We start from the raw sequence: 23,947 nt of genomic DNA on the forward strand, positions 1-23,947 counted from the left end.
TTGTCGAATCCAAGTTTCAACTTTGCAATAATGAAAATAAATTTAGTTTTTAAAATCAATGAATATCTGCTTTAACGTGACAGTCTGAATAATATGAACTGTATGACGTCGCTTTTAGTTCTATATGAAGGCCAGTCTGCATCGTACGACCTTTCATTTATGACGTCATTAGGAAGCGTGCTCTCTTTCAGGTCAGTCCTCGAAATGACACCCTGAATATTTCCCATTTAGTTTTCAGATCTCCGAAATGGGTCCTTCGCTTATGACGAATCAAACTTCGTAGAAAGGTTGCCATTTACTCGAGAACTGGAAGACCCTCCAATGTTGGGTTGGAACCTGTTTTTCATGGTCCAAATGAGAAGATCAATGCTGCTCATCACGTTCATCCTTTTCTTACCGTCTCCTTTCCACTTTGGCCAAGCGTCAGGGTCTTCTTTGCTTCCAGGGGAACCAGGGCTATCCGATTCATGTTTGCTCTTTCGGTTGTTATCCTTTCCTTTCCGCCTGCCACTCGTTGGGGTTTCAGGTCGCTTCTTGTCAAAATCTAGGGTCATCCCGAATTCTAGAGCATTGTTTTGGCGTAAACTTTTCTCCTTCTTGATCTTCCTTTTCTTCTTCTTTTTCTTCTTTTTCTTCTTCTTCCTTTTCTCCTTACTGTTTTGATTGTCCAATGTTCGCACTTCCTCTGACGTTGTATCACGCGACAGTCTCGATTCACGACGTGCCATGCTTGGGGTCTCTGTCCGATCTTTGACGGCATTTTTAGCCACACTGTACTTATCACTGTCGTTTGATTCTTTCTTTCTCTCCAATTCTTCCAGGTCCGCTGCTTCAATCATGAATTGAAATAGATTAGCCCACTTGGAGTTTGGTCTATCAACGTTTTGTTTGTCAATGCACAGACCCCTCTGTGACGTCTTGCAACCGGACTGACCACGCCTGGTCTTTACTGTACTTCCCATTTTGGAAACGCAGGACTTCGTGCTGGGTGATCCTGGCGTTGGTGTGTGAATGGCTGGCGTGGACACGTCACCGCAATCTTCGACAGATTTTTTAAGACCTGGAGCAGCTCTGGACACGAGGGTATCTTGAAAGGGGAACACGGTCTTGAAGAGTGATCTTCTGCGTTCGTGAAACTGGTTCAGACTCAGTGCGGTATCGACGCTTCGCTTGGCGTCGCCCTTTGTGTTCGCCCTCACTAGTCCCTGTGAAGTCGGCTCAGGTGTGTCGCATTCTCGAGATACCTTCGTCGTATCCAGCTGATGGAATTCGCAAGAACGTGATTGAAACTTTCTGCCGTACTTCTTCCACAGTTTCGTCTTCGACCTGGACAGGCTGCCCTTTGTCAAGTTACGAAGAGGTTTGTTTGAGTCATGAGATGTAGCTCTTGATTCTTTTTCGTCTGACATTTTAGTCGGTCCTCTATGTAAGTGACCTTGCTGCAATTTGCAACTTTCGATGGCTGACTTCCCTCTTGAAGATGGTATACTTTGAGATTTTTCACCCTGTCTCCCATTACTTCCAATCGTACGGACCATACTGCTAAGATCATTTCGTTTCCAAACCGATGACGATATCGGCGTAAAGCTGAGTTTTTTCCTCTGTCCTTTTACAAAATCCTCTCTCTCTTTTTTCTTCCCATCGATTTTTGGAGACGTAGAAGACTCTCCTCGTTCACTCAACCGGGTTTCTTGAAGAATCTTCTTCGGTCCTTTGAACCTTTCCTTCGGAGCGCTTTTCATCTCTTCTCGTTGACATACCGGGTTCAACATTTTCGTGTCAGAAGTCGTCGACATAAGTTCTCTGTCATCAATTTTTACAGTTCTTTCCACAACTGACGTTTCTGATCTCGATATAATCTTACGATCAGTCTTGGCGAGCTGTCCAGGAAGAGGTGGAGTCAGACTTCCATCTGTGCCCCCTCTCTTGGGGTCACGTTTATGTGCCTCTTTCCTGTGATTTCTTGACCTGTCAATCGTGCTGGTGACCAAACTATCAACGTAAATGTTTTTGAGCGTCTCGACATTGCGGGATACACGTTTAGATTTGATGATGTTTCTCCCCTTTGCATTTCTTGCTTCTATAACGTCACCAGCATCTTTATGACCTCGTTGGTTTTTTCGGACCTGCAATTTATACAGAGATGATAATTCAAAGTATGTTTCAGGCCTTCTAATGCAACATCACGGGATACAGATGCAAAAACATGTCTGACAATAACTGTAACCAATAGCGACTCCAAAACAGATTGATAAGAGGTTCATCAATCCACAATAACGAACATTTTTAATTGTGAAAATACTAATTTTTCAGGCAGCGAGATGCCCAATATCTTCATATCCAAGGCAGCGAAGTACATGTACAAGGATAAAAGACTATTCATAAATTTCCATACGCAATTTGATGACAAAATACCCGTTAAAAAGGAATCGCCCCTTCCTTCGTTCCTTTAGGAATGCTTAGAAACGGGAAAGCTAATATGCGGGCAAGAAGCGTCAGTCCTCCTCCCCTTTCGAAAACATGTACCATAACCGCTCGCAAGTGACCTGACTTATACTCATGCGACAAATTTCTCTGGACACTATGTCGTCCAAGGTTAAGGGTTAGGGTTACGATTTGGTTTTAGGTTGAGTTAGGTTTAAAGTTAGGGTTATGGTGAAGGTTAGGGTTACGAAGAGTTTTGGGTCCTGGATTAAGTGTAGGAAATTGACACGGAATAATAATAATGTCGCATAACCGTGCCCGCAAGCCAATGCTTTATTCTCCTCTTTTGGGTACCGGTGCTCATTATTTTAGTAAACTTGATAATCATGACTTACATCTGATCTCGGAACAGACACGTTGCTACCCACATCCCCAGACGGTTGGCGAGAAGGTGTCAGACGGGACCGTGTCTCGTTGATGAACGTCCTGGCGCACTGCACGGAGCAGAATTTTTCAGCTGCTTCCAGGGTGTAGCAGGATCGAGCAGAGAAGTAGAGCAATGAACCAAACCCGTTGCAAGTTCTGCAATGCCCTGGGAAGAAAACGTAGACAACCGTACGTCTTAAAAAATGTATATGGTTCCAAATCTGCCACCACCTTAAATGCTCTAGCTCTTAGTACGTACATGCAGGAATACGACTGATTAGAATTTGCATAGGAGACAGAAATTGTGGGTGTTACAAAGGATACTATCGGGCTAACATTATGAGACAGGAAAAGAAACGAGGAAATAAGAAAAGAACAGAAGGTAGCTAACATTCTGCTGAAGATGGGGAGATGGGATTGAGATAGTTTGGACACTTGGAGAGGGCTGATTAAGGAAAACAAGCAAAGGACATTATGACGCGAGCAGTGGAAGGAAGCGGAGGAAGAGGCAGGCCGAGAACTTGATCGTTGGAAGGATAACATTAATAGAGATAAGAGGGAACTAAATCTGATAGCGGCTCAAATAGGAAACATAGAACATTGGAGACTGTATAGCTGTATAGCTGTAGAGGGTTATAATAGATAAACCAGCGGAGTATACATTTTAGCGATTTTTTTTCTGTCAACACCCAAAATTCCTCCTTACCTTTGGGCGGTTGGAGACAAGTTACAGCTACAAACTTGATGCCGTCTATCATGATGACACGACCGATAGTGCTGCGTGACGGCTCCGTCGTTTGCTTGGCGCCATTTTCATCAATCGCATCAGTCGGACTGTCACGATGTCGTCTCCGCAATGCAGGATTATCCTTCGTTTGGTGACCGTCATCTGAAGTCTGATTCTCGCCATCTTTATTTTGGTCGCCGCTCTCAAACAACGTCGCGTTCTTTACATCTCCTTTATCACAACGACGGCTTTCCTCAATCGTCTGGTCTGTCTGGCCGAGGGTCTTCTCCAACCGTTGCCTTGAGTGATCTATAAGTTGACCAGCCATTTCTTCATTTGATATTGACCCTACCTTTTCTGGAGCGTTTGGTTCATTCGTAATCAAGCATCCGATACCTTTTCCAGTAGGCATACATGGACCAGATCTTTGCTCTAGTTCAATCTCGTATGAGCTCTTATATGCAGCAGAATTCTTGTGGTCTTTAACAGGCGTCTTTAGTGGCTGTTCACCAATACCCAATACTTTGGTTTTAATGCAGTCTATCCTGGACGGTTGAACCATTGTCGCGTCGCAACCGCAAAGGTTAATTGATATCCCGCCTAGTTTTGTCCTTTTCTTGATCAAGGAATCCTTTGGGCAATGCTTGTGAGACGAACTCTTCTTCTTTTTCCTGGTCAGGGAAACCTTGGTCGGATCTTGTACTAGTTGGTAAACAGTCTTGGTCCCCAACTCGTTCGCATCCAGGAAATAGGATGGAGTCTTGGGTACCAGAAACCCCTGATGATAAGGTACTAGGTAGTGTCACTGTTGAGGACCTCACTCCCGATGACATCCAGATCGAAGACTGAGCTGTATTAATTTCCAAAACGATAGTTTTTAATACAAGCATAATTATATGATCAGAGCCACAAGGGCATTAAGCCTGCGTTAAAGTACATGTAACAGTTAAAGGAATAAAGACTTCTGGCTCCGAACATACAATATGATGAGGTCGGGCTTGAGTGTGCGGACACCAGGCGCGTACGCAGGGGGGGGGGGGGGGGGGGAGGGGGAGGAGCGAGGCGGGGGGGGGGGGGTCTGAACCCCCCTTTAGCTTGTGTGTGTGTGTGTGTTTTGGAGGAAACCCCCCCCCCTTTTTTTTTTTTTTAAAGGAAAAAAATTGAAAATAATTGTGGTAATGGGTGACAAAAAGCTGACCTTACCCCTCCCCCCAACGAAACGAAATATCGATCGGCCAAATTTTCAAATTTTTGGACACCCCCCCCCCCCCCAAAAAAAAAAAAAAAAAAAAAAAAAAAATGTCCTCTTATAAAATGAAGGGGTAACCAAAGTTCGGGGACATTTAAGAACACATTACAAACTCTGATATTCGATCTATGATTTCTCATATTCTAAACAAATAGACGGCAAAGTTTTTTTTACTACAGACTGGTTCAACTAGAAAATTTATCGTCGACGGGTTTCGGAGATATTGCGATCTAAAAATTTGTTGTCCAATCGTGCGTGCGCGCTGCATCTAAAAAAAGTCATAAAAACAACGAGACCTAACTTCACGCACTGGGGTTTAGGTCTACAGTTGATTTATCAACAAAAGTGATCCATCAAAAATAAGTTCTATCATAATTTGCAAGGCAAGATATCATACAATCCGTTTGTACTACTTTTACTCACGATTTTGAGGAACTCAAATTGAAAACTGAAAATTTTCAGACCCTTAAGGCCTTATCAGTAAATTGATAATTTTTCGGAACGGAGGCAAATGATTGTAAAATTTGCCGATCTTTTGTCAATATTTTCACAATTTCGTACCAAATTCCAAAGAAAATTTCATCTCTGGGTAATTTCATGTTCCTCTTTCCATTGGTGATATCAGATTGTCGAAATCTTCCTGATTTTTTGAAATAGAGAACTTAGGTCACACGCGAACTTTGGTCACACCACCATAACCCTTATCAATATCATCATGCACGACAGATTGTTATAGATCTATTTTGTTCTTGATCTAGGCCTAGATCTTGATCTAATGTTCTTCAATACCTGTATAAAACATCACTTGTCCTAATCATAAACCCAAGAAATCATAACAATCTAGACAATAATATTAAGAACAATTCTCACCTTACCGTTGGGTGACGACTCTTGTTGCTTGTCCATCGAGTGTACGTGTGTGATAGTGCCTGATTCGTCCGTAATTAACCTTTGTTTACTTTAACTTTGTTTATGTCATGTAAACTAATGAAATGAGACTATGCGCAGAGATTTGTTGCGTAACAATAATTTTTACGCAATCTATATTAGCGCGCATTACACTTTTGCAACCGGCCGGTGACGTGGGTGGTTCCCATTTAAGGCGGTGTCAGACAGAGGCCAACAACCCGGAAAATAATTAGTTATCCACTTGATGGGCTGTCTGTCATCAATTTTCCCTTAAATAAACCCTTTAAAAATCTTTTTAATTTCTCCCTTGAAGGGATTTTTAGGGATTTTTCTGTCTGAAATAAACCCTTTAAAGGTCAGTGTAAGGTTAACGTTTGACTGGCTGGCACATGGTTTTTAACGCGATATCAATGACAATGACAATCACAATCACAAATTATTCTCATGTCACGCACATTGGGGTATTGGAGAAGTTTACAATCAGTTTGAATTTGTCAATTTAACACTGTGAAATATACAATACAAATATAATTGATCCATACAAAATAACACTATCTACTATCTACAATAGTGAGAAAAATGATGATAATGACAATAACGATATTGATGATGATAATAATAATAATAAAAACAAACAAAACGATAATATTAATTAAAACGATAATTAATGACAAAATTAATGGAAGCAATTGAAAAAGAAATTTACTGGCACCAGTAAATTTTTTATCTGAATTAATGAATTACTGAAAGTATTCTTGATATCAATTTAAAAAATTGATATAAGACAAAAAAGAGGAAAATAAAATTAATATTGAACTCATAACATGTTTTTTGCACATACTTAAACTAATGAAAATGAAGCAGTATTTTTCGACAGAATGTTACTAAGAACATGCGAACAATTATTAGCGCGCATTTAATGTGACGCGTTAATTACGCATTACTTGTGTTTGAACGTGTGATGTCACAATGCTTATCTACCTAAACGGCGCATGCACACTGGCCCATCATTGTATCCCCCGGCAGCGAATTTTTTTTCCGTACTCGAGAGGGCAAATACCCCATGTGCGCATGCGCGTGGACTTGTGATTTCTCTGCTACTTCCCATACGAAATGTACATGTATTCGCATGTACTGTGCACGATTCGCGTTCTACGAGTAAACGATGGCATAGTAGTCTTCAAACACAGACTCTGATTTGCCAGTTTGACAAAACAATTACGCATATATCGTGCGTAGCAATAGTACTAGTATTCAAGTCTGAGTAGTTGTATGATTCAGACATTTTAGTGCTTACAGAAATGCATCCCAAATTGAATAGCATGGTATAGTAGTCTGCAAGCACAGACGCTAATCGGACAGTTTGACAACATAGTGTCTTGAGTAGTGCTTTATATTCAAATATGTGTAGTTTTATGATTCAGACCCTACTGGTGCGTGTATTGGAAAGGCATCTCAACTTGCAGAGTGGCATAGTAGTCTGCAAGCACAGACGCTAATCTGACAGTTTGACAAAATAGTGTTATTCAAGTCTGAGTAGTTTTATGATTCAGACCCTACTGGTGCGTGTATTGGAAATGCACCTCAACTTATAGAGTGGCATAGTAGTATGCAAGCACAGACTCTCCTTTGACAGTTTGACAGAATAATATAGGCCTATTGTGGCGACTTGAATAAAGTACTTCTCAGCACACTACTAGTATGTTGTCAAACTGTCAGATTAGCGTCTGTGCTTGCAGACTACTATACCATTCTATACAACTTGCAATGTATTTCCATATGCACTACTGGGTCTGAATCATACAACTACACAGACTTGAATAAGCACATCGCGACACATACGCATATTGATTTGTCAAACTGGCAAATCAGAGTCTGTGTTTGAAGACTACTATGCCATCGTTTACTCGTAGAACGCGAATCGTGCACAGTACATGCGAATACATGTACATTTCGTATGGGAAGTAGCAGAGAAATCATAAGTCCACGCGCATGCGCACATGGGATTTTTGCTCTCTCGAGTACGGAAAAAAAATTCGCCCCCCGGCAGTATGCCGGTGGGGTACTTTGGATTCAGCAGCGTTACGCCGCCGCCGCGTCATATTCTTGTGTGCGCTCTCACTGCCACATTTCTTGATGGATTTCTTTCAAATTTTGTATGGAGGTGTATCCTGGTATAATCTACATACCTATAACTTTTGGTGATGCTGCCCCCAGTGTTCCGTCTTCTATAGGGTACAAGGCCATATTTCTGTGGATGGTTTGTGTGCGCTCTATAGGCCACATTTTTAAAGGGATTTTGTTCAAATTTTGAACGAAGGTGTATCTTGGTATAATCTACAAGCCTATAGATTTAAGTGATGCTGCCTCCAATGTTCCGTCTTTTATAGGGTCAAAGGTCATATTTTGATAGATGTCTTGTGTGCACTCTAGTGTGCGCTCTAACTGCCACATTTCTTGACGGATTTCTTTCAAATTTTGTATGGAGGTGTATCCTGGTATAATCTACATACCCATAACTTTTGGTGATGCTGCCCCCAGTGTTCCGCCTTCTATAGGGTACAAGGCCATATTTTTGTTTGTGTGCGCTCTATAGGCCACATTTCTAAAGGGATTTTGTTCAAATTTTGAACAAAGGTGTATCTTGGTATAATCTACAAGCCTATAGATTTTAGTGATGCTGCTTGTATTAAGGTTCATTATAGTTTACTCTAGACCTCCACAAATTTGGTGCTGCTACCCCCCAGTATTCCATCTCTTATAGGGTCAAAGGTCATATTTAAAGGAATATCTTGTGTCGCTATGCAAATCACATTTCTTTCAAATTTTCTATAAATATGCAACATAATCTGATCTACACACCTATTGTTTTGGTGATGCTGCTCCTAGTCTTGACAATAGTCTGAGCCACTTGCGGCAATCTCTACGTCATCCTTTTGTTTCACAAAGAGGAGAGGGAATCTTTGTCCCTCCTTCCACATAAGGATAACACAAAATCGCTGCCACTGCCGGGGGATACATTCGCATTGCGCGGCAATACAGATTGCGATATTTCTAGTTAATCTAGATAATAGTTATCCGGATCATTCGTAGCCTGTCTGTCACCGACGAAAATGAATTATCTGGATTTCTAAAATGTAATTCATTAAAGATGAGTCGGGATTTTTCTGTCTGACACCCCCTATATACTACTACTGTATTTGTCTGTGGTGCCCGTGATGTAGGCATAGATTAGACATATACACTTTTTACCCCAATCCCTACTCCTTAGAAGTGAAAAAAAATGGCATACATCTCTCTCGTACGGTCCCAGCTAGAGTATGCTTCGGTAGTATGCATGAGACCCCAACAAGCGAAATCAGATAGACCAACTAGAGAAGATCCAAAGACGTGCACTTCGTTTCATTTGTGGAAACTACCAGCGTGATGCCAGTGTAACATCCACGCGAGAACAACTTAATCTCCCAACTCTTGAAGAAAGAAGAAAGCAGGCACGTTTGTCAATGTTCTACAAGATAGCAAATAACAAAATTTCGATACCAATACCGGATTACATCAAACCGAGGGAGCGAACTACAAGGAGGAGTCAACAACAACGATATATGAGACTATAGGCTCTTCAATGGACACTTACAAATTTAGTTATTTCCCCCAGGACACTGAAGGATTGGGACAGCTACTTCAAATCATCGTTGAAGTCTTTGGAGCAGTTCAAGGTGGCTCTTGAAACAATTTAGTTCCCTTTTCAGGAACTGTACCGCATATAGATGTATATAACAACTCTATGCTTGACCCTCATCTAGATGCTGAACAGGCGTTGATGAGTATTACCATAGAAGTAGAAGGAAGTGGCCGTCTGACACCTCATCCCCACGGAAATTGTTGTCAGTTTAATGTGTTTTGTATAATGTCCAGTCACACAACTTCCTACTGACAAATGTTTGGTCATGGGCTAGATAGGTGTCAAATCGAGTCGACTTTGGGGTCTATTTGGGGGGCTCGGAGGCTGAACCCGACGGCTACTGTCGGACTGAAAACATGTTTGTCAAAGAGTCAGATGGTCTAATTAATTAATGCTAATTGAATTGAATTGGTTTAATAGGAAACAGCACCATAATATGCAGCTCAAGGCTAATGTTGTCTGGTCTACAAAGTTATCAGATATTTACATCATAATAAAAACATCAAAATACAAAAGCAATATAACAAAATGGCAATGGTATCATCACACAGCGATAATATACTAAGATTCACAAATTTCTTTCTCAGAAATACAGTCCTCTGGGCGGAATCTGGGCCCAGTTTTCATCAAACTTGTTATCAATACCAAGTGCCAAACTGATGGAACAAATTTCTTCCCTGCCAATCATAATGCAATGACTTCAGTAACTTATATCTGATATTCTTACCCTGTCACTCATAATACGTGTTATGAACCAGGGTCCCAATGTAAGCTTGTTGTTATTCACATTCATATCATTTTATTCATGAAGTGCACCGGTGCCTATCAATTGTCATAATTTGTTCCTTCTTGCCTGCTATACTTCTGCACTGTATGCGTGCATGCATGTAAGTTGCTATTGAAATTGTATTTATGCATACCAATGCATGAATGCCAAAATGCGCAGTAGTTTGAAGTTGGACCAGACGCCATTTTCATTGCATCTGACGCACTTGTTCTTCTTCGGACAACGTTTTAATTATCGGAAAAGTGTCACGTGGTCAGCTTTCTCTGGGAATTTACATCACACAGGTCAGAAAAGCAGCTGATACGTGAATACTGGGTGAAATATATTGTGTGTTGCTTTGATGGAATATGAATAATGGGGAATTTTAAACACGGAAGTACGATAAAAATGTCAGAGAAGAAACGAATGGTTATTGCTAGTCAAGACTATGTAGTACGGGGTGTATGTATTGAGAGTAAGTGGTGAACCAAACAGAAGAACTTTAAGAAAGTCATCAAACCTTCTGATGTGCATAAAGCTGAATGAAGCATGTATAATCATATTGTTTTCTTTTATTAAGCGTTCAAAAGAAAGTATTATAGACCTCTATTTAGTATATTGAATAAATCTCGTCATCTGATTGGTCTAAATTGGAGTCGTGATTTTATCCATGCCCTCCTACCGGTCAACAGTTTTTTTGTTAAGATGCCTGCATGCCCGCCTACCGGTCAATAGTTTTTTAAAAGATGCTCGTTGCCCCGGGTGACGGGCCGCATTAATAAAATTTGCTGAGATCCCCATTGGTCAACGTGTAAACAGTTTCTTTGACCGGGATAATGATATATTTGTAAAGCGCTTATTATTATTATTTGTGCGAGCAACTCTCCAGCGAAGATTTACATACAGTGTCTTTGTGATTTTCTGTGATGTTTAACCAGTCTTTAATCAAGAAAAAGATAAATTAAGAAGTACTTGTAGATTTGTTTGTGAATTTGGTATATAAAAGATATATCGACCGCTTTAATATTCGAAGCATAGCTGTTTCTATACTGGCTCTCAGGAACGGGCGGCGCGCCTCGGGGTCATATCAGGATGTTACGTCAACTTGTCCCTATAGAAACAGCGATGCCTCTCATAGCAGTCGATATATCTATAATATATAGAAGAGATCCTCCACCCTCTCTCTTTCCTAATTTCTCTCTCTCTCTCTCTCTTATTCTCTCTCTTTTTTACTACCTGTACTTTCTCTCTCTTTTCTCTTTCTTTCTATTTTTCTCTGTCTCTTTCTCTCATGATGATTATGACGGCGATGATGACGATAAGCGTAGATAAGGCGCGATTATTTATCAAACACCATTAATTTTGTGTCTTCCCTTTCAATTTATTCTGTCTCCCACCGCTATTTCCACCTTTCTTCTTCCTTTTTTCTCTTCCTCTCTCTCTCTCTCTCTTTCTCTCTCTCTTCTGTCTCTCACATACTTCGTCTTTCTTTTATAAATTCCCCCTCTCTTCTCTCTTCTCACATTCCTTTTTTTCTTTTTGTGTCTGCTTATTCTCCTCTCCTGTCTGCCTGTCTTCCCTTCTCTGTGTGCATGAATGTCCATCTTCTTGTATTATGCAGGTCAATACTCTGATCAGCATGGCTTCTGAATTGAGCTCTGTAGAGGGCGTCTGTGAAGGAGACGACTGTGAGGCGAATGCAGATCTTACTTTCTATGTGAAGGAGAAGAAGAAGCTCTGCCATGACTGCGCCTCTAAAATGGAGTGCTTAGGAATAGCAAGAAAGGGTATGCCTTATCTGTACTGTGAAAAACACGATAAACATATCGATATGTACTGTAAAACACATTGCGTGGGTTTATGTGTTTCATGCGCTGTGATAGATCACCATGAAAAGCCTTGCGTGCGACAGGATTTAGAGGACGCAATCATGGAAATTAAAGCTAAGCTCAACATTCTGAAGAAAAAGGCGATGGAGAAGTTAGAGTTATGTCGAGTCCATGGAAAGCACATTCGTGAGTGTAGACAATCCGCCGACGAACATCTGCAGAGTATCAAAGAAAAGGTTGATTCCGTAATCGAAAAGGCGATTGCAAGCGACAAAGTCAGGGAACAGGAGGATACTGCTAAAATCGACCAGGAGATTGATGGGAAAAACCAAAAACTCCAAGAAGAGATTCAAAAGATGCAGGATAAGATTCGAGAGAACGATGAGGAGAGAAAGAAGCGACATGATGAAAACAACACAAATGCAGATAAAAGACAAGAACCAATACAAAATAAACAATGCGAACTTCATGCTGACATTCAGACCATCGCTCAAGAGATCAAGAGAAAGGTTGGCGAGTTGGAGAAATCATGGCAAGATGACACGAAAAGCACAGAGAATGCAAGCCAGACACTTGACTCGGTACTCGAAGACGATCAAAACATTGTCAAAGACGGGCATCGTGTGAATACATCAGTTAGTGATACACTAAAAAAGCCACTGAATGAGGATGAGGTGAAAGAAATGAATCGTGTTGTATCAGGTGTGAGGTTTGTGAAGGGTGCTGGGAGGGAGATGAAGTATGATGGGAGGATTGATGGGTATGATGGCGAGTGGAAGCTCATTGATACAATCAATGTGACAAATGAAATCACATACCCGATCATTGTAGGATGCATGGATGGATGCAATATTATCATTACAGATAGACTAGCAGGTAGTTTGCATACATACATGTTGAATTTGAACACTAAACATATTCAGAGGGTGATAAACGGTGGTGATACATCATGGGTTATGTCCTGTGCAGTACTGAATGATGACAAGGTAGTATGCGGTAGAGCGTACAGAGGTAGTACAGGAGACAGTTTGAATGGATGCATCAGTGTGTATGGCAGACAGTGGAAGCTCATTACTGACGTCACAATACCAAGAAACACGACGGGTAATGTCACACAGGTGAATGTTGCAGCTGACAAGGATGGGATGATCATCGCTGCTGAGGTGAGTCAGTCTAAGATATACGTCATCGACCCAGCTGATGGTAAGAGTACCATCACGTGTAAAGAGAAGATAAGGATGTGTGATATGCTTTCATCAGGTCACTTCATCGCTCGACCCTCACCACCAGATCGCAGAGCGCTCATCATTGACAGAGAGGGTGCTCAAAGGGAAATCCCCCACAATGATGTCACCCTGAATGTCTGCGTTGATCCTAATACTGAGGACCTCTACGTCATGACATCAGACGAGGGATTCAAAACATGTGTGATTGATCAGGTGATGAGTGAGGGTGCTATGAAGAAGAGAAGAGTAGCATCATTCCCTCTGTCAACAAGGGCGGAGAAGGGATTTGACTTGAGGAATCACCTTATTTATTCTCGAGTGATGATGACGTCATCCGGGAAGATGATTGCTTGCGATAGAGACAATATTCTCGTATTCAGAAAGCTATTCAGCCTCTAAACTAATCATAAACAGTCTTTACATTTGATTTTTGATCACTACTTTGGTGGAAGAATACTACATGTATTTCATCATTTACCTAACCTCATAAAACTCCCAATGAATTGAAGAAAAATGTTTGAAGGGAACGTTGATTCGTAAAATTATTCAGTCAGCAATAATTCTTTCTTCATGTTCCCGTTCTATATCCGCCTCATTCAAACTTTTCAATTATTCGTAACGGGTGAATGAAATAGTTTTATCGAGTCATTTATTTGATTACATTGCGAACATAATTATTCTATTCCGAGGGTACCGTGGACAACAACATATCTTGGCAGAGTTTTAGTCCCTAAATCCTGGCTCAATACGTAGAGGACAATCCCGATATGGAGAACAGTGCAGATAATCATTCAAATAGATATACAAAATGTGGAAGGTCATATTTTAAAATATCTCAGAAAAAGTAGGGATATTCGCGGACTATCCATTATAGGTTTACATTACAGGTTAAATCTACCCGTTTAGTATCAACGAACCGCGCGCGTCCCGGATTCACTCTTTTATTAATTAACATGAAAAACTTCTTCCCAAAATTTGAGGTCAGACTGGCAAAAGGCCCTGAATTTAGCATGAAAAATATACTGAAAATCAAATGTAAAAATGTATTGTGTCTTGCTGTAGTCGATTTTATCTCACCATGGATTGCATTTATCAGTAACATAAATACTGTTATTTAAGATTCATTGTTTAGCCAAAATACGTTTGATTGGAGGAGATACAATCCTTTTTTAGGAGACGATAATTAGTTATGTTACAGGGCCCGGAATGATTATGGCAGGAATCTGATTTCTCACAAATTTATATGAATATTCAGGAGGAATTTTGGGTGGTATGATTTAGGTAGTTTGTGGTTAGACTGGCAGAAATTCCAGGAGTCAAATTTCTTGGAATATTCGCTAGACAGCAGGTGCGTACGCAGGGGGGGGGGGGGGGGGGGGGTGACCCCCTCAAACTTTGTTTTATGTGTGTGTTATGGAGGAAACCCCCCTCCCCTCAAATTGTTTTTACCTTACCCCCCCCCCCCCCCCCCCCCCCGAACGAAACGAAATATCGATTGGCCAAAGTTTCTAATTGTGGGACACACAAAACAAAAAAAGTGCTCTAACCCCCCTCCCTGCTTATTGCTTATTCAACGGCTGGCTGAGTCGTTGATTATCAAATTTTACCCCCCCCCCCTTCGAAAAATCCTGCGTACGCGCCTGCTTGGCAGTGTGATCTCACCTATAATCAGCGTAAACACTTATTTAATGATTATATACACACAAACTCACATGTTTGATGAAAGCATTTGTGAATAGACCACAAGTCTGGGTCAGTGATTTGAACTTTGTTATTGTCATTACATGTAATATAATTTGAATATAGTAATCTACACATTCAAAAAAGTGTACAATAGTTTTCATCATGATTATTTTCATGAAGGATAGATAGCATGCATCATGGTTTATTTCTGGTTTTAGTTACGTTTTCTTGTACATACCTTGACAACTGGTGTTTAGTTTTCTATTCAATGTCATTCATTCAATGTCTTTTATGTCATGTTATCATCTTTTAAAATTTCGGAGCTTTGCATTCCCGATGTTGAGAGCATTCCAAACTATTATATGTTGTAGAGTAAAACGCTGTCTCTAAAATCAATAATACATGAGGTATAATTTGTAAACATGAACAGTTTTGGTCCTTGGACCTTTGAATCATGTATATTTATATGTCTTTTTAAACCGAAATAAATAAATAAATAAATAAAATAAATAGGTAGTTAAATGCTCATCATGTGTTATCATTGTACATATGATTTTCAATGTAGATATATAAATAATGTATATGTTGGAGTAAGATCGCTCGGAGGAATGATTACGTTCTATTTTTATTCTTGGTTGATTTGGTCCGATATACTGTTAAGAGTTATCAGAAAAATAAGAAAAATAGATCCCTTGTGGTAAAGTGTGAATTCAATCTAAACTGTTTGTTTGTTTCAAGATTTTTGATACCCAGGACACGGCGTTACTTTCATTTCTTCATGCATAAAATATATATATCTCTATATTGTAAAATATCATTTTGAACTATAAGGTATTTGTGTTTTTTTAGAGCGTTTCTCTAATCGAGTGAAATTGCTTACATTTGGGAAAGATGTCTCATAACGCTTTCCCCAACATGAGTTCATATGTTCTTCAATATTTTATACGTATACACAGTGTAGATAATACGTAATATCATTGTATCAAAGATATTTGAGTGTTATATTCAATGTATAAAATTGCATTGTAGTTTTATATGTTGGAGTAAATTCAAGTAGACTAGAATGTATTATTTATATTCTTTGTTTTATTGTTTGTATGTTAGTTTTACCTGACTACTCGGTAATTATTTGATTAGTTGCTTGCCTGGTTAAAATAAGGCAGATTTATTACAAAGATCCATTCAAGGAGACGGTCTGACATAACCACCCGTTTCAAATAAAGGTTTTGTTATGGTGTGTCATATGTTCAGCCCAAACTATTATCTGTTATAGTGTAAAATGTTGTCTGTAAAATAAAGACAGCTTTTATTGTAATGTACATACTGCTACATGAAATATATTAATACCCGTTTGATAGTTATAGCATAGCCTAGTTATGGTGGGATTTGTGTATATTAGTATTTGATTTCAATTGTTTGATCTGATAATATATAAAATGTATACAATTAAATTTACAAATCCATAAAAAAGATAAAATACATACAGAAAAGCATGTACGTGCTGTAATAAACGTTATATAAATTTGACTATTATTATTGCTATTATTATTATCATTAAGATTATTATCGTTATCATTACAATCATTATTATCATTATTATTCTTGATAATAATAACTCAGCATTTCCTTTCATTATATTATAATATGTATATATTATTGTTTGATCTAATATGCTAATATTTCTCATACATGTATATACAAGATGTAGAACTGAAGTACTTTTATTTACATCACTGGTTCAGGGTAAAGTTTTATTTTAGTTTGTCTTATAGGAAAGTAATAATATTTTTATTCAGATTTTAAGGTGGTGTGTCCCTTTTGCAGGCTGAAAGTATAAACTTGTGTGAATCCTATGTTAAACAAGAGATAATACCAACTAAAAACCCCGTGAAATGAATGGACTAGTAATTGCCTTTAATATGAAATTATATCGACCGTTAGGAATTTTCGCACCGCGTTTCGAAAAATTTGCGTAGAAAATCGGACATTCGTGACATAACTCCTGCAAAGTTGTACAAAATTCGATGTTGGCTGCAAATGGGATACACTACCTTAAACATCTAATGGAGTACATGTAGAAAGACAGTACAACTTTGTAAGCAGAATATGAAAACTGTATTTGTAGAATATCTTATATCATCAGCTGGTAGAGTATAATTTGGCAAATAAAGAATCGGAGTGATGGTGGTATAAAGAATTAGTGCCTAAACGAATGATTTTCCTTTCTAATAAAAATATATTAACATTGCTTGAATTAGCCCAATTGTTATAACACAAGGAAATATAGTTCATTGCTTGCTTTCATTTGTTCATGTTCGGGAATGTTCTTCTTTCGTACGCTAGCTTTCTAATGAAAGATTATCACATATACATGTAACAGTTTTTTTTCATGCGATTGGTTCAGATGTGATTCTTTTATCAAAACAAAGAACTCTTGCTAAATATATTACTTATTGCGGATGTAGTATGGAAAATAATATCGCTAGTGACATTCATTTGTCTCGTAATGTATGGTCAACATGGCGCACGAAACGTCGTGATCTTTTAGATCCCTTGGTGACCATACATTGCGAGACAAACGAATGTCACTAGCGATATTATTTTCAAAGAACTCTTGTTTATGATTTGGACTGTTTCTCCAATCCACGTTGTTTATCTCTCTCATGTGTCAGTTTTCTTTCTAAATAAAAGTACCCATCACTTCACAAGCAGCTCTTGGCAGAATCGTTATTTCGTGTGTCACAAAATACATTCAATATGTTTTTATGTATACCTCTCACTTTTTATTAATTTTCTTACATATCTTTAACATACCACTATTGCAGTACACCCTTTCTAGAAATTGTCCATCCTCTATCTCCCCGTCCATACCATCTCTCTCTCTCTCTCTCTTTCGTTCTCTATCTCTCTTTTTTTTCTTAGGCTCTTTCTCTCTCCCAATCTCTAACTCTCTCTCTCTCTCTTTCGTTCTCTATCTCTCCTTTTTTCTTACTTCTTTCTCTCTCCCAATCTCTAACTCTCTTTTTCTCAAGCTCTTTCTCTCTCTCTCTCTCTCTCTCTCTCTCTCTTTCGTTCTATATTTCTCGCTTAGAAGTCCCACACTTGTGCTTGTTACCATGGTTACTCAGTTGATCTAGATTGTGACTTAAGGGCTGATCAGAAATAAACAATAATGATTTGATAACAAGATTTTTAACCGAAGGTACAACCGTCCATCCATGAAGATGCTAACATACACCACCTAAACACATACGTTACAAAACTCACATACATGTATATACCTGTTATTGGAACGTCTCATATTATTATCAACGTTAATTCTTACTCAGTTCTTAACAGCCGTTTATAATCATCTGACCCTATCTGTGACAAGGAATAGCCTTCATCTTTTTATGAGCTCGTCAAAATTGAAGATCATTGCAGACAATTTTCAAAATGAGTGATCAAGCTTTCTAACACAAACACAAGACATCATAAAGTTGATTGTTCATTTATGATTGCTATTACTTTATTACATCTCTGTCAAATGGCACTAGAGACTTCTGTAATCACATAGCACAACTGATCTTTAGTATACTATGTAATTCTAAGACATTTTGCCGGAATTTAAGAATTTGGAAAGATCATATGAATTCATTTTGTCCGGCATGTTCATAGTGATCATTATAATAATGCCTATGCACATAAACATGACATGACATGTTTGACACATACTACTAGTAATGCCTTTGCATACTATACAATAAATAGTCTTATACATACAAATATTCAAAGTCATCTCTTGACTGTAGTGCCTGTAATTCGACCGGAAGAAACACGTTTGGAAGGAACCAATGGTAGCAGCGACAAAATAATTGGTAAATTTGACAAAAACCTGTTTCAGAGTATTTTCTTTCCTCTTTAGACAACTAAGAGCAGTTTTAATACAAAAGTTACAGACAATTAAATACAAAAATCTTTTTTCATATGAAAATATGATGCATAAAAAAACATAATATATATATATATTCTGTATTTTAAAACAAATATTACCCAAACAACTTTAAAATGTAGATTAACAAATCTTGCTAAGTTGATAATTAATTCTTCGACAAAATCAAATACTGCTGCTGCAGTACATCAATAAATAGGGAAAATTGATAATTCAAGTGATAATTATCATGAAACACAATTAACCACTTAATGTCACAGGCTTCTTTCAATAGTTACACCAAAGTAGATTATACGATCAATATTTACTTACAATTTACGGTATACAAAAACCAGTGAATGGTTATAAATCACATTGAAAAGTCCTTTTCTTCCATTTCCCTCCTCTACACATACAAAATTCATATGGCATTGCATCAAATGTACGTTTATCTAGATGCAAAATTGTTTTTGACATGCCAATGTTTTAAATGGTACACCTTATTTTTGAAAAACAAAACCATTGTAAGACAAACATATTCTAAAGGCCTCCACCACTATGTTACTTGGAATTTCTAAGTAACATGACATACTTCATGACAAATATTAGACTGCCTTAATATATTTGATCAAATATGGTGAACCCAAGTAGACCCATGGTCAGGATGAGCACCTTAATTTCTGTCAAATTCATTCTGGTTAAATTAAAAAAAATTGCCAAAATTACTACATTGTATAATCAATTCCACTTGAAGGATGAATATGTAACTTAAATACATCCAATTGATGTTAGACAAAAAGCAATCTCACCTGGTCATCTTCCCATGCTTATAAATAATGTAGCAAGACCAAAAGTATTTTCTACGCAATATACCTGTTCACGCATAACAATTAGTGCGAATTGGATCACACACAAAAAAAAATTGGATCGCGATGCACAAATCGATTTTAAATCTCACTTTTTCTGTAGATGTGAACGCCCCTAAGGCCAACAAAAAACATTGTTTGGTTGTCCTCGATTGATTTTTTTTGGAGTAGGGGCGGGCGGGCAGATTCTTTTTTTTTTTTTTTTTTTTTTTTTTAATTAAAAAAATACGAGCGACTGAAAATGACGAGCGGGCGGTCGAGGACAACCAAATGATTTTTTTTTTGCCTAATGTTGAACAGCAGCGATCAGGGAGGGTTTGAAGTCCACGCGCTTGCGTATTGTTCGTCTACTGCCTTATTCATGAATAATTCATAAGGCAATAGGTCGGCAGGTACGAACAAATATTCGGGGAAAGGGGGAAGGGGGGATCAAGGGCCTAGCTAGGGGCCCCTCGGCCGGGGATGGGGGGGGGGGGGGAGTAAAAGTAGGATTCATACACAGAGAATTTAGAGAGATTATCTTTTTTTTTAATAACGATCAGAGTCTCACTAAAAGTGCGCTTAAAAAATATATATTATCACGATTATTGGCAGAGCATTTTGCATGTGAACAAGAGCGAGCACTCGTCAAAACGTTAGATTTTTCGCAGAGTATGAACGGTGGCAAAATAAAAGTGAGAATAGAATCGCGATCCAAATCTCACTTAATGTATGCGTGTGAATGGGCATAAAGCCTCTTTATGACGAGTAAACGGCAAAAAAAAAAAAAAAACTCCGCCGCAGACAAAACGGCTTTGGAAAACGCGGAGCGGACAAATTTTTATATACAGACTACCTTTCTTATATCTTGTAAAACTGGTGCAGAGTTTAAATGGTAGTATTGTCATTATCTTCTCAATTTTGTGCTATTGTTGAGAATGCAATATTTTTTCACTTGTAATGAAATGATTACAAATTGCACCTCAAAAAAGTCACAATACACAAGATTGCACTGTGTAAACTCAAACTGATTTGAATTGAATTGGGTTATTAAAAGTATTACAAAGTTTTGGTAAATTTTGAAAATTGGCTGGATAGTGATTCTTTACAATTTTTATATATCTGGATGCCCCTTTGAATGTATTATAAGCACTGAAAAATTAAGCCCCTAAAACACTTCTGCTTTCGAGAAAAATTGAATATACAAATTTACCGGTGCTCCCGGTAAATTTGGTTAAATTTCAAATAGCGCCTACGACCATACGATGGTAGCTGCCACCATGAAAATCTCAGAATATGTAGTTGTGATATATATATTCCAAACGGTAATAGCAAATTGGTCGATTTTATTCAGAGAACATTGTTGTATTGCTAAGCCTTGAGAGGGCGCTAAACAACATAAAGAGTTTATTATTTACAATTTCATCACTTTAGATTCGATTTCAACCAAGACAACGATCACTGAATATTGTAGGATCACCTATGCTTCCAATATGTTCAAATTCATGACCCCATACCAAAACTTTGTATTACCTTTAAGGTCAGAATGTAAATCTACATGCAGACCATGTTTGGGCAGCAAAGATTGTTTTAAAGGCACTTTGGTGTCATCTTTTTTAGAGCAGTGGTATACCTCCTTCCTGATACACAATTTTGTCAGTTGATATATTTTTGTAATGTACAACCACTGAGCTCTCCATTCTGACAAAACTTGGTACATGGGACCTAAGGGAAACATTTGACCCCAGTTCTTAGGGCCCGTCTGACTCCTCATCAAGACGGAAATTGTTGTCAGTTTATTGTGTTCTGTAATGTCCAGTCATGCTACTCCATACTTAAATGTTGTGCTAGATGGGGTGAAAACAAGCTGACTTTGGGTTTCTGTTTTCAGGCGCTCTGTGGGCTTAACCCGACGGCTACGGTCAGATTGAAAATATTTTTGTCAGTGAGTTAGATGGTCTAATGATCTAATGCTAAAACAGTCCTTTGGGCCCAGTTTTCGATAAACTTATTATCAATAACAAGTGTCAAACAGTTGAAACAAATTTGTTCACAGCCAATCAAATGCAATAATTTCAGTAGCTTATATCAAAAGTTCTACCTTGTCACTTGGTACATGTATTATGAACCAGGGTCCCAATGAAAGCCTCTTATCATTATTACTTACCACGCTTTTCCCATAAGGCCTAAAGCGCTTTAATACAGTGATTGAAAATGAAAATTACATAAGATTGTTTTTCATATTTAATGTATTTATTAAATACATTAATGTGAAAGTTGTAATTTTGTATTTGCTAGTTAAAGTCATTTTATTTAGTATTTATTGATTTAGCTTGACATTGCAATAATAGAACAACAGAGGGCGTTTGGTCAAAGATTACTTTGACAGTTCTTATTTGAAGTTTTTCTAGTTTGAAGGTCAGAAACTTGTTTGGCGCCACCTGTTGTTGGCTGATTTGAAATGATCATGTTTGCAACATGATTTCTGTTTTGTGAGGAAAATCTGTGGTTTTCTGGAGCATCCTTTGTTCCTGAGAGCTGTTTCTACAGTATTATGGAGGCACAGAGGTAAGTTAAACCACATATTTGAGCATTATGAAAATGAATGTAAAAAAGGTAGTTTTTAAGATGTTTACATTGTATGAAACTTACACAGAGCAGCAGTAATTTGTATGACAAATGTATAACATGTTTATACTGTGTACCCACACATAGGATAGTACAATTACCTTACCAGAGATATCTATAGAACATTCAATATGTCATTACATCTATAATTGATGTTTTGGTTTTGCTTAAAGTTGAAAGAAATAGTAAAGTTAGAGGTTTGATGCAGAAGAAGACATTCTATGATGAAAATGGATGAGGAATGTGAGCATATTTGTGTGAATGACTGGTCAAGGTCATGACTTTGTTATTGTGTTCCTTGACTATGATAAAGTCATTCAAGTTCGTTAAATATGGTCACATTTTTAGTTGAAACCGTGTTAAATCTGGTTTAGACATGATAGAGATGATATAAGTTTAATTGTGTGTTAGCTGTGACATTCTACATAAAGTTCAGATAGATTTGTCAAGACAGTGTCTGACTTATATAAGATTTACAAGCAAACATGAAAAGGAGTTATAATTCAGACAATGCTTTTGATTTAGTAGAATGCTATAGTTGCTTTAATGTTGTGAAACTTATATTCATGAACACGTACTTATTATGCATTCCTGTTATGCTTTATCATGTACAGTTTTCACGGAGTGAAGGGAAGAAGAACGGAATAAAGCAGTGAAAGGAGTAAAGATAAAAGATTCGTTCGTCAAAGACAGAGTTGCATTCCCCTTGATGGTTATGACTCTAGAATAAACTGACATTCCCGTAAAAACCTGAGTCGTTGTTATTATTCAGCGTTTCGCCTCACAGACAGTCACAATTAAATAAGAAAAACAATCTTACAACTACAAACAGGCCTTTCTGAAGGTAATGGAGACTACCTAATTATAAATGGTAGATCATTCCAGTATTTTGAAGCAGATACAGTAAATGTCCTTTCACCGGCTAATGTGCGGGTAATTGAATACTATGTGAGACGGAGGACCACTGGCTGTCCCCAATGCCCTGGCAGGTGTATATAAATTCAAACAGGTGCCTAAATATTGTTGAGCTTGATTATTGAGTATTTTGAAGACAAACAAGAGTAATTTAACAATTATTCTTTGTTTCAAAGCTAGAAGCCAGTGAATGATCTCAAGAGTGTCGGGCTGAGATGGATTGACCCTAGAAATCTGAAAAAGCAATCGGGCTGCCTAATTTTGTAGCCGTTGCACACGATCCAATTTAGTCGAGGGAATGGGAGAGAGAAGCCCATTACAATAATCAATACGGGATAGAACTACAGAACGCACAGCATTATGACAGGCAGACTGGTATTTATGAAGTGCACTGGTGCCTATCAATCGTGTCAATTTTGTCTTCTCTTTTTGCTTGCTATACTCAGGGGCGTCGCTAGAGGGGAGTGGGGGGGGGGGGGGTGGGGGGGATAAGAGCCACCCAACTTATCAGGATATTGTCAGTAAAATTGCCTGCCGTCGGGAAAATGAGAAAAGGGGGAGGGAAAAAAGAGAGGGAAAGAAAAAGAAGAAAACAAAGGAAAGGAAAAGAAAGAAAGGAGAAGAGAAGAAAGAAAGAGAAAAAAAAAGAAAGGAGAGGAAGAAAAAAAGGAAAAGAAAAGAAAACAAAGAAAACAAAGAAAACACAAAAAGAAAGAAAATGAAACAAA

At 38.2% G+C, this 23,947-nt stretch overlaps 2 protein-coding genes and 1 long non-coding RNA gene across 3 annotated transcripts; 2 read left to right on the top strand and 1 right to left on the bottom strand.

Moving 5' to 3' along the window:
* Nucleotides 1-260: 260 nt before the first annotated feature.
* LOC105445817 lies at nucleotides 261-4,139 on the bottom strand. The gene is made up of 3 exons (XM_030990889.1): nucleotides 3,557-4,139; nucleotides 2,820-3,016; nucleotides 261-2,126 (listed from the first exon to the last, which is right to left on the bottom strand). The coding sequence occupies exons 1-3, from the start codon at nucleotides 4,137-4,139 to the stop codon at nucleotides 261-263; spliced, it is 2,646 nt and encodes an 881-aa protein (XP_030846749.1).
* A 5,832-nt stretch (nucleotides 4,140-9,971) lies between these two features.
* Nucleotides 9,972-14,332, top strand: LOC105439596. Its single transcript, XM_011668768.2, has 2 exons — nucleotides 9,972-10,488; nucleotides 11,805-14,332. Exon 2 carries the CDS (start codon nucleotides 11,823-11,825, stop codon nucleotides 13,635-13,637), a length of 1,815 nt encoding a protein of 604 aa, XP_011667070.1. The 5' UTR covers nucleotides 9,972-10,488; nucleotides 11,805-11,822; the 3' UTR covers nucleotides 13,638-14,332.
* Nucleotides 14,333-21,946: 7,614 nt separating this feature from the next.
* Nucleotides 21,947-23,053, top strand: LOC115925909. The gene is made up of 2 exons (XR_004064849.1): nucleotides 21,947-22,244; nucleotides 22,919-23,053. It is a non-coding gene; the product is annotated as an uncharacterized LOC115925909 (long non-coding RNA).
* Nucleotides 23,054-23,947: the final 894 nt, after the last annotated feature.

Source organism: Strongylocentrotus purpuratus, unplaced genomic scaffold, assembly GCF_000002235.5.
Source record: "Strongylocentrotus purpuratus isolate Spur 01 unplaced genomic scaffold, Spur_5.0 spur5_scaffold_19, whole genome shotgun sequence".
Classification (NCBI taxonomy): Eukaryota; Metazoa; Echinodermata; class Echinoidea; order Camarodonta; family Strongylocentrotidae; genus Strongylocentrotus; species Strongylocentrotus purpuratus.

Bases quoted from the DNA above. Each gene is read 5' to 3' on its own strand.
- LOC105445817 (XM_030990889.1), bottom strand. From the start codon at position 4,139: ATGGTTCAACCGTCCAGGATAGACTGCATTAAAACCAAAGTATTGGGT. The intron at 3,017-3,556 runs GTAAGGAGGAAT...TTTTCTTCCCAG, and splicing joins TTGTCTCCAACCGCCCAAAG to GGCATTGCAGAACTTGCAAC. The intron at 2,127-2,819 runs GTAAGTCATGAT...TATAAATTGCAG, and splicing joins TGTCTGTTCCGAGATCAGAT to GTCCGAAAAAACCAACGAGG.
- LOC105439596 (XM_011668768.2), top strand. From the start codon at position 11,823: ATGGCTTCTGAATTGAGCTCTGTAGAGGGCGTCTGTGAAGGAGACGAC.